Raw genomic sequence first — 11763 nt, forward strand, 5'->3', positions numbered from 1 at the left:
CGGTGATCCGGGATCATCCGTGCGAAAGAATATTTGTTCGGGGTTCAAGAAAAGCAAAAAAAAAAAAAGAAGAGCAAAAAAAAAAATCAATCAAAAAGTTTCGGGGTTCAAGAAAAACTAGAAAAGAGAAGGAGGGGAAATCATATGTTGCGGGGTTCGAGAAAAGCAAAAAAAAATTATAATAATCCCCAGCGGAGCGCAAATTGTTCGTCTGTTCTTGGTATTCAATCACTCTTCACCCTGATCATATGAAAGTCGAGGCTGTTCATATCGACAGGTTCACAGTGGATTGAATAGGGGCAGCTGTAACACCTCAAAATTTGCCCTCCTCTCCTTGGGGCTAGCTTAGCATATTGCATTTCATATTTAGGGCATTAGGCATTGCATATTTCATATCATGTGGAAATAACAAGTCATCCTCTAAGGTCTTGTCAGAGATGGAGAAGTTGTATGGTTCAAGCCTGAGGGTCTTATTGAATTGATCACCAACCATCTGAGGGTTTGTGCTCAATTTGGGGTTTTCTTGGTTCTTCAAGGAGGTTGAGCATTATCTTGTTTGCAAGGTTATATCACTATCATCATGTTTATGTCATCCTCAAGGGCTTCATGATTCATGCTCAGGTTCCTCTGGATTAGGGTTTTGACCACTGGTCAACCCTAATCAATTGCATTCTTCCAGCCAGGGTTTTTCAAGGAGAAGAGGTATTCTATTGAGATGGAGATCACATGAGTCTTGTATTGAGCTTATATGAGCTAGGGCTTCATTTCCGAGCCATTTCCTCAAGTGGTGGAGGCTCAAGCTGATCAGAGCATTTCTAGATCATCTGTCAACCAGAAAGTCAACTGAAAGTCAACTGAGGGCTAAGAGGTGGAGAAATGGTTCGAGACACTTCATTCATGTCCAAAAGGGGCCTATTCATCATTACAAGCATATATCTTGAAGAATTTGAGGTCATGGCAAAAGTTTCCAAAAATGGAAAGTGACCTGTAATTTCAAGTTTCCAAAAATGGCAAGTTTTTGGATCAAGTTCAACTTGACTTTCCAACATCAAAGAAGCTTCAAATGAAAATTTGTCCAACATTAAAGTTGAAGATCTTTCTCTACCATTTCCAAAATGTCCTATTTCATGAATTTATGATGAATGGTTGAGGAGTTATGCTCAAATGATCACCAAGTGTGCTTGAAACTTCAAAATGCCATAACTTTTGTTTCAAAGCTCCAAATGAAGCCACTCTTTTTGCATATTGCTTCTTTTGACCTATGCTTTCCAAATCCATCATTGCATTTCATGAAATTTCATCATATGATCATTTTCCCATGCATGCTCATTTTGGAGGGAAAATGGGAAATTTGAATTTGGTGCATCATATGAACAAAATACCATTGCCATTGTGTTCATTGGAAGATTTTGAGTGAGTTTACACCCCCACATGTTACTGTTCACGTGTAGATTTGCCATGCACCTCACATTTTCCATTTTTGGTCATGCACCTTATTCTCACTAATTACAATTAACGATTGCTTAATTAATTTTTAAGAGTGATTAACATGGCATATAAATAGTAAATCATAACAGAATTTTCAGTTTACACAAGTTCTAGATCTAGATCTCATTTTCCCTCCAAATTTTTCTCTCAATCCAAATTCAAAAATTCTTCACATAACAGTTGAATTTTATTGCATATTCTTGTTCCTTGATCATCATTTGGTAGAGATCAAGCATTGATTTGAAGAAATTGGTGAAGAATCAAGCAAATCCATACATGAACATGAACATGGAGCTTTGAGTTTCAGCAAGATCCAAGCAAATTGAAGTATCAAATTGTGTTCTAGACTTCATAGCAAGGTTGAGGAAGGAGAACTGGAGCTGGAAGAAGCTTGAATCTACTGTTTTGGTCACTGCAAGTTCAGGTTGGTCCAATTTCGAATCTCTTAATTCTTCAAACCATTGCCATGTTTAGGTAGATCTCATCATGCTGAGAATTCTGATGGTTATAGAATTGAATTTGGTTGAGTATTGATTGAGATATCTTGAATTAAAGTTTGAATGTACAAAATGTTTTTGTTCGATTTGGTTGATGCATGAAGTTTTAGCTGTTTTTGATATGAGATTCATGTTCCTTATGGAAGTAGCTTTCGATCCGTATAATTTTCATGAAAATCTGGAAAATTTTTGGTTGGCATGCACTGTAGCGCCACCGTCTTCACGAAGAAGACGGTGGAAACCACCGCTTGCGCCACTGTTTGGTGAATCCTAGGGTTTGCTGTGTCATCCGCCATGCATGCATCTACGTGTGTCTTGTTGTCCATTTGTTTGGTTGTTGTTTCGTTGACCAATTCCACATGTACTTGGACTGATGATGTGGACGCCACTTCAATTAATGAAGTGATGCGTTTTGGTTCCATACTCCCTTCGATTCCTGGCCAATGCATTTTGGCATTTATTTGTTCTCATGCGCTTCTATTTTTTATGCACGCAGTTCGATTCCCACTGGTTCCATTATTTCAAATTAAATCAGCCTTTTCTATTTCCCTCCAACTTAACATGTGATTTCTTCATTTATTTCAAATATTTTCTCCAACTTCCAAAAATCATAATAAATTGAAATTTAATCCAAATCACTTCCAATTTTTTGCTACATGTTCATATGGACATATATTATTTTTTGGTTATGATTTAATGATTTTATCATTTCTGGATTTTAATTGTGTTGGCTTCTTTGGACATGTATGCAAATGTGACATGCTTCATTCATTCTATTGTGAAATGCTCATACATTGGCCAATTGATTTGAAATTTTATATGCTAATTCTCAACATGTTACATGATTTGTGAGACTTTGTTTGGCATTTTTAGCATTTTTCATCTCTGTTTTAGGCATGTGATGTTTGGTGTGACAATGTATGTCACACAATTTGATGTTGATCTTATTCATTTTCATATCCATGTCAATTGAGCTTTTCTGTTTCCAATTTTTTGCATGATGCTGTTGTTTGACATGTGGTATGCTCATAAAAAATTTCATGATTGTTTGAGTCATTTCTGTTTTAATATGGAATTTTGATTCTTGATGTTCAATTGTATGCTTTGAAATTGCCTTTGCCATTTTTTGCTCATGAGATGACTTTGTTTGATGCTTTTGACTTGGTCCTTTTTAGGACATGTTCTTACTTGAATAAATATGCTTCATGTTGAATATTGGTTGCTGTTTTGATTTTTTGCTTTGTCTTTGACCCTAGCCTTGGTGCTAGTGGTTTGTACTCATCTTTTGAGTTTTGCATTTCAGGTTCAAGCTTATAGTCCTAATGGTTGATGTTGATCTCATGCCTTGAGATGCAAATTCTTTGTCCACTAACCTTTGTTGTATGTAGGATCATTGGTAATGAACTCCCTTGAGTTGCATTTGATGGGCCTTGTGTATATATTGGTTGTAACACTGTTGTGTTTGTTGATTTGTCTGAATGTGAATATTGACTGGTTTGACTTTCTTACAGGTACGTTAGCCGCTTTAACTCATTGCTTGAGTTGCTTTGCTTGTGGTTGGCATACCACCTAGGTAAACATTCTTGTACTCCATGTAGTCTGGAAGCCCTATCGTTTATGTTTGGCAGGCGTTTGGCTGAAGTCCTCCTTAAGAGGCAATGACTGTGTTTGTTTATATTTGTGCCATGTACTTCAAGTCCTCCTAAGTGAAGAGGCAATTGGCAGATAGAAGGGGCTAGTAGCCAATCCCCTGCTAATCGTTTGAGTCGTTCATTATGCTCGCACTACGTGCTGAGGCTCTTGAACCTAACCCAATATCCCACGTTTTCATTGATTCAAGCTCACCCAGGCCAGGGTTAAGAGATATGAGGTCTTACCCTCATTACCTTTTCATCTTCTCACCCTGACGGTCAATGTTAGTGGTTAAGAGCCCTCAGACACCCCTTTCATTGTTGGCTTGTTTGTCGAGGTTTATATGACCCCTTGACTAAAGCCCAGCCTTGTATGAGCCGCTTGTTTGCATATAGTGTGTCATATCTGTGCTTGTGCTTGTTTACTTGCTGTTTAGGCTAGCTTGCTTCCTGTGCGAGTTAGGTTCTGTTTAGATACCTCAACATAGGACCATTGTGGATTGCGTGACAACTATTAGGCTCGAGTCAGTCTCCCTTTTAGTTTGTTATTCCCTGGTCTCTGGTTAGGAGAAAGTTTCTCCCTTGTTAAGGGGAACTACGTCGCCCTGATCCTCATACCAGATGAGGTACGTAGGCAGGAGATCGTGCGAGATCTCTTCGGGCACTTTCTTCTCTTTTTTGCTTGTGTTTGCTTGACAGCTTTCAGGTCCGAGTTCCCGACTCCCTTTTAGCTTGTTTCTTTTCAACCTTTTGTTTTTGGTGTGTGTTTGCTTGACAGCCAGCAGGCTCGAGTTCTAGACTCCCTGTTAGCTTGTTTGTCCCACCTTTGTGTTTCTTTTGACAACTCAGCGTCCGGTTAGCGTTTATTTGCTTGGAGTCGGATGTAAGACCAACCATTGGCATTCCGTTTCCTCGTTTGTGTGTGTTTGGAGTCAGACATAAGCCCAACCATTGGCAGTCTGTTTCCCAGTTTGCTCTTGTTCGGAGTTGGACGTAAGACCAGCTATTGGCAGTCTGTTTCCGTTTGTGTTTTACGTTTGACGTCTCAGCGTCTCCTTTCAGTATTTTGTTTCGGCGTGCGTTAGCCGAACTACGAGTGTTCTGATTCTTTCTCTGGATAGGGAAAGATACGTAGGCATAGGATGCGATATTCTATCGAGTACATTTCCCATTTCCCCGAACTACGTCGACTCTGATGTTTGTTTCTGACAAACTACGTAGGCCCAGGATGCGATATCCTGCCGAGTCCTCTTTCTCCGTTCTCCTCCTGCCTGTTTTATTACTCCAGTGTGTGTGCATTCTTTGAGCAGTTTTTATCAGCAACCTTATTCTATTCTTTTTTAGCATGGATCCCGTCGAGTACGACGGACGTGAGGGGTGCTAATACCTTCCCCTTGCGTAACCGACTCCCGATCCTTGCATCTCTGGTTGTAAGACCATTCCTTTCCCTTTTTCAGGTTTACTTCGAGCGTTTCCTTTCCCTCCTTTGGGATAAATAACGCACGGTGGCGGCTCTGTGTCTTTTCCCGCCGGTTGTTTTTTCGCGGATGCGACACTTAGGCATTAGGAACACACACCATTTCGCAACCAATAATCAAACCCTTGATCCAACGTCAAGCGGTCTCTTTTTCAAATCAAATTCAATAAATAAACCCTTTATCCAACGTCAAGCGGTCTTTTCCAAATCAAATCCAAAAACACAATAAATGGCGATTAGGATCGTACGTCACGAGCCTTAAGCAATAAAGAAGGGATGAGACTGGAGCTTTCCTACACTCATTCTGAATGCTTCGAACACAAGACGTTTGACTTGACCGTTTGAGGTATTCACCTTTATCCATAGTCTTTAGTGCAATCCGAAATCAATAACACTTTATTAAAAAAATAAAAAACAACTCAACACATTCAAACCTTTTGTTTGAGCCTTAGGGCGACACCATCGAAAATCCTTCTTCAAAGTAAATAAAATCAACAAAACAAACAGACAATTTTAAAACCCACGAACTACGAAGGCTCTGATTTCTCACTTCAACAAGTGGGCATACGTAGGCACGAGGATCCATTCCTTGGCGAGCACACTAATTTAAAATCTACCTCCACTCCGCAAACCTTTGGCAAGCAAACATTCGATAAATAATACACATGTAAGCACAAACATCCTAGATGGTTCCCATGGAGTACCATGAATGTGAGGGGTGCTAATACCTTCCTCTTGCATAACCGACTTCTGAACCTGTTCGTGGTTGCGACGACCATACTTTGGGGTTTTCTCGATATTTTCCCTTTCCTTTGGAATATATAAAAACCGATGGCGACTCTGTATTTTTCGCGTAGCGACAGCTGGCGACTCTGCTAGGGAGACCTCCCTAAGCAAGTCAAGCCTAATCTAGGTTGCTTCCTCGCATGTGTGTATGCTTATCCTTTTGATATTGTTTTATTTATCGCCTTTTGCTTTAAATTTTGTAATATATTATATAATTCCATGGTTCTATGGTATCGATGGATACAAATCTGATTGGAAGTAGCCTTATGGGAAAGACTCTCTACCCGAGTCTAGAGTGTAAACTTGAGATATGAGAGGTTGAGTAGTATGGGCCACTGAGAAGCTTTTCTCGTAAGGGTCGATACGAGAACCTCGCTTAGAGTAGATTCTCTTGCAGACGTTGACGACCGTCAAGCTTTTGGCGTAAGCGATCAATGTATTCATTAGGATCCATGACTCTAAGGACCTTTGTAGAACATTAAACCTATGGCCCATTAAGGTTGATGGTCGCATAGTGCGGGTCCCCGAGAAGCTTTTCTCGCGTGGGTCGGCACGAAGATCTCACTCAAAGTAGATCTTCTTGATGGAGTTGACGACCGACAAGCTTTTGCCATAAGCGGCAAACAGTTAAGGAGGTCTGTGACTTTGAGACCCTTGTCTAAAACCTGATGTCGATGGTCGCGTAGTGCGGGCCCCTAAGAAGCTTTTCTTGTGTGGGTCGGTACGAAGATCTCACCCAGAAGAGGCTCATTTGAGGGAGTTGACGACCGACAAACTTTTCCCGTACGCGGCAAAAAGCCAAATGAATCGATGACTCTGGGGTCCCTATCTAACCCTAGACTGTGACTGGTGAGATCCTCATTCTGAGTAAGTAATCAGAGCTATCCTCCATCCGTATCTCGAACCCGTGATACCATGCCAACTTGTGTTGTCGACTTGTGGGAACCATGCTTGTGTATCATTTATTCACTCAGTCATGCATTCATGCATAAAAAAAATACAATATTCATGCATCATTCTACATATCATCAAACAAAAGCCAGAAAACTTACCATTTGGCCCTTCTACCCAGAATCATCCACAGTCAAGCTGACTTCCCGACATTCATACTACACGCACAACAATAAAAGATTGCTCATGGATCAATTGGAGCAGAATCAAGCTGCTATGAGGGAAGATATGACCACTGTGAAGGCTCAGATGGGTCAGCTTGTTGAAGCCCTACAAGCTCTGGCTAGGGGACAAGAGGAAATGCGACAGGCTAATCTGAGAGCCTCTACTTCCAACCCTGTTGTTGTGACTATACCGGTGAATCCAACAGGAGGAGCTGGTACGCCTGCTGTAGCTCATCCACCTCCTGAAAGAGGTCCGGTGTATCAAAATGCTAATCAGACATTCAATATCCCCGCCAATGGGAGATTCCAACCTGAGAATGATGAATAACAGGACGCTTTCTTCACTACAAAGGCTGACTCAGTTTATGAAGCTTTTGGTCCTTCTTCTGCTGACATCGAAAGGAGATTTCAAATGATGGAGGAGAGATTCATGGCGATGCAAGGTCCCGATACCTTTGGGTTAGATGTTGGCAACATGTGCCTAGTGCCAGACGTGAAAATTCCTCCTAAGTTCAAAGTCCCGAGCTTTGAAAAGTATCAGGGGGTCACTTGTCCAAAGACCCACATCCGAGCTTTCTGCAGAAAGATGACCGCTCATTCTAGTGACGAGAAACTCTTAATGCACTTTTTCCAGGACATTCTCAGTGGAGCTTCTCTAGAATGGTATATGCAGCTCGAGCGCACGCATATACGAACCTGGAGGGAACTTGCTGAAGCCTTCTTGAAGCATTATCAGTATAACTCAGACATGGCTCCCAATCGGACTCAGCTCCAAAGCCTCTCTCAGAAACCAGATGAATCATTCAAAGAGTATGCTCAGCGATGGAGGGACTTGGCTGCCAGGGTTCAACCCCCTCTTCTTGAAAGAGAGCTGATAAACATGTTCGTGGATACCCTTGAAGGGCCTTATTTTGAAAAAATTATTGGGAGTACCACCTCAGGATTCTTAGACTTGGTCATTGCTGGTGAGCGAATTGAGAATTGCTTGAAGATCAACAAGATATCAGACACAACAGTTGCAGCTAGTGGAGCAAAGAAGCCTCATTTCAGATTCTCAAAGAAGAAGGAAGGAGAGACCAATGCTATCGCTCAAGGGGGAGATAGAGGTTACCAAATTCCATACTATCCGGTGGCAGCTGTAACACCTAACCCGTATCCGCATCCAGCATATGTCATTCCAATTGGTCCTCCAACGATGCAATATCAGCAACCCTATGCTCCTCAGCAACCTGTTGCTCCGCAACAACAGAACTACTATCAGCAGGGTAGACAAGGACCAAGGAGGCCTCCTAGAAGGTTTGATCCAATTCTCATGCCGTATGGACTTCTGCTAGCTCACTTGCTCAAGGATTCGCATGTCCAGCTGAGAGAAGCTAAGGCTCCTCCTGTACCTCTTCCTCCCGGGTATGACATGAACGTTAGGTGCGAGTATCACTCTGGGATGCGGGGGCACTCGATCGAGAATTGTAATATCTTCAAGCACAAAGTACAAGACTTGATTGACTCAAAAGCAATATCGTTCAAGCCAGTTGTTCCAAACAACCCCGTGCAGATAAGTACATCTGCAGCGCCTTAGTCAGAGCAGTGGTAGATTTGAAGGATCGGTATCGGTGGAACTGTCTCGTCAGCTATTTCTAGAACCAAGACCCCAAGCAATGGGAGAATAAAGCGGATCAATCCAGCAATCTTTGGTTCAATCATTCATGTGTGATTTTCTTGATTGTCATTTGTAACATTCATTTGTAATAAACTCGTTTGTTTTTTAATAATAATGACATTGAAATGAATATGCATGTTTTGAATAAACCCATTCGTGTCCACTCATACTTTATCTTATCAATATTCAAATGTTGGTTTTAATAGGAGGATGATGAAATTAAAAACACGAAACAAATTCACTGCTCGTACGCTTTTGAATAAAATCATGCTGATGATGTAAGACATTGTTTCAAATCCCAAACACCGGAGATATAAGGAAGATAATCCCTAGTCAACCCCTTCGAGCCGAGGAGTAGGAGTTTCTTTCTTAAAAATAAAACCCTTAATCTCAAACCGGGGCAGGGTAGTCGTTAGTCAGTTTGACCAAGCGTTCAAATTTCAAAAAAGGAGTGTCCTATCTGAGGATCAACCATATCTTATCCCTCATAAGAGGTCGAAAACCACCAAATTCCAAATGGTTGTCCCTCACCAACAGAGGCATGGGGCGGTCACAACCCATTCAAATTAATGGACAGATGTCACACGATTTGTTTCAGCAAAAAGAAACAAAGAAAAAAAACAAAAACAAAAGAGAAAGAAAGCCCACTAAGTCGAAAACTCGAAAACGAGTGACTTAGGAAAAAATTAGGACATCCCTGTGGATTGTAAATCTAAACCGATCCAGCAAAAGTAGGAAAATCGAAAAATCTGCATAAGAGGAATCAAAAGAAAATCCTCAGCAAGAACAAATTCGTGTGGCCACAAACTAAACAAAAGGTGCATGACCGCCACACCAAAAACCTCTTGGGTTCATTAACTTTCACTCCCAAGTCCCTTTTGGAAGAAGAGCGTTTGTTTCAAACTAGTTGAATGTAGGATTGGCGAACATCACGAAGAGCGGGTGGGTTAGGATATGTTCGAGCCTTATATCCTTTCTTTTTAAAAACCGTGAACTAGGCCACGTTACAACCCTTAAAAGACCTAATTGAAGCAAAGGTTTATTTCGAAGGCGTACTATAGTCAAAACGGTCATGTTAAAACTGACTCCTCATCAAGTTGCTCATTTTATATGTTGATATTGATATGACATTCGTTATCAATGATGCATTCATTAAATGTCAGAATTTCAGTGAGCATGTTTGGATTTCAAAACTGAATAAAAATGACATTGCATTATCATTTCCAAAAATAAACTTGTCTTACTCGTGAGTAAGCACCTGACATCAAGAGATCTGCCACAATGAAAGAACTTGATGGTCCCAAACGCCTGAGACCTCCGTTAAGCAGGGGCAAGCCACTTCTCTTGATTACATCAATCAGAATGTCTGAAGACTCTGTCATGAAGAAAGACAAACAACTTCGAGATCCCGTCGATTCGAGGCAGTCACGTCGAGAAATCTCTACAAGATTCAGTCAATCTGAAGTAGTCAAGGCGAGATTCAATCAATCTCTCTAAAGACCAGTGAATCAGGGACATTCCCTCAAAAATCAGCTAACTAGAGGCAAAGTTACTTCAAGGCTCGTACTGGGGTAGGCCACCCCAAGAGCACAAGAAGTCAATCTCTATGAAATGGTTAATCAGAGGAATGTGGTTCCCAGACACTGGGGCAGATCCGATGGTGACAATCCACGATGAAGTTGCTTTTTAACCTACGATTAGGGTAATCCTTGCAGATACCCAACAACTTGGGGCAAGAAGATCCAAAGAGATGAAGGTTCTCTCATTGCCTGCGAATGCATTTCAGATCTAGCTTGGGGCATTCGCAGGTCTATGTCAGACCCATCCTCCAGCAATGTCAAGAAGTCAGATGTCGGGAAGTCATGCGAGACGGAACCCACCCTCCATAAATCATAAGCCTTGCAATCCAAGCAAAAAACTTCCTCAGCATTCATTGCATCATATCCAAGATTGGGGCATTCATAGACCCTCATATCATTGCATCAACCTGTCATGCATACTTCATATCATTTCATTTGTACATATCATCTAGCATATCACAAATCTCTCTAACAAGGAAGAATCAAGCCGAAAGCTCTCTTGACACTATTTAACTGCCCATTTTCGTTGGCATCTTTCCATAATCCACCCCGTTGGCATTACACAATAGAAAACGAATGACCTTTTTTACCCTTGTAAAGCTCCTAGTCGGCAACCCCGACAGGATTGTTCAAAGTCTTTCCTTTTTCGCTTACCTGCCGTAAGCTTGTTGCCTCCTTCATGGAGATGATTTCAATGAGATAACTCTCCTTTGGTGAGTTATTTCATTCTTGGTGCACGAAATCACGTCTCCCCCCTCGTTGCCTTTTGCACGAGAAGGGTTGTCTCTGTCAAGACTTTGCCTTTTGATTTGTTTCAAAATACCCAATGTAGGTTTGGTGAGTCCCGGGAAGGGTAGCCATGTTTCGAAAACTTCATCCCCGTCGGTGTGCCTATGGGACCCCCTGAGATTTTCGTATCTACAACAAAGTGCCCAATTGACATAGCCAACCAAAGCCCAGACCTTGTTTGGCAAACATCTTGCAAAGTCCAATTCTCATTGGCAAGACCCCACCTCTCAAATTTGAAAGACCAATCAAGCAGTAATCGTCAGTGTCTATCACTTTTTTTTCAATACCCGTCATTATTGATCTCCCTTCGCTCGTTAGTGTCTATCACTTTTTTCGATACCCGTCGGTGTTGATATCTCTTCCCCAACCACAGAGTTGTAGATAATCACCCTTCACTCAGTTTTAGATTTCATTACCTCTAACCCTAGAGTTGAGAGACTATCCTATACCCAATCTCAGAGTTGATGTCAGTACCCACTCCAACTTCAGAGTTGTTGCTTCTTCCTTCTTTCCAGCCTCAGAGTTGTTGTCTATTTCTCTTATTCCCAACCTCATGGTAGTTGTTTATCCTTTTCATATCCGACCTCGGAGTTGTATGTTTCCTTTTTCCAACCGCAGTGTTGCCAACCACAGTGTTGTCGTCCCTTTTTCCAACCGCAGTGTTGTCGCCCCTCTTTCCAACCTCCGTGTTGCCGTCCCCTTTTCCAACCGCAGTATTGTAGTCCCTTTTCCAACCGCAGTGT

At 41.5% G+C, this 11763-nt stretch overlaps 1 protein-coding gene across 1 annotated transcript; it reads left to right on the forward strand.

Moving 5' to 3' along the window:
- Positions 1-7424: 7424 nt before the first annotated feature.
- LOC127104280 (uncharacterized) lies at positions 7425-8570 on the forward strand. Its single transcript, XM_051041470.1, has one exon. It carries the CDS (start codon positions 7425-7427, stop codon positions 8568-8570), a length of 1146 nt encoding a protein of 381 aa, XP_050897427.1.
- The last annotated feature ends 3193 nt before the right edge of the window (positions 8571-11763 follow it).

Source organism: Lathyrus oleraceus, chromosome 7 (genome assembly GCF_024323335.1).
Source record: "Lathyrus oleraceus cultivar Zhongwan6 chromosome 7, CAAS_Psat_ZW6_1.0, whole genome shotgun sequence".
Lineage (NCBI taxonomy): Eukaryota > Viridiplantae > Streptophyta > Magnoliopsida > Fabales > Fabaceae > Lathyrus > Lathyrus oleraceus.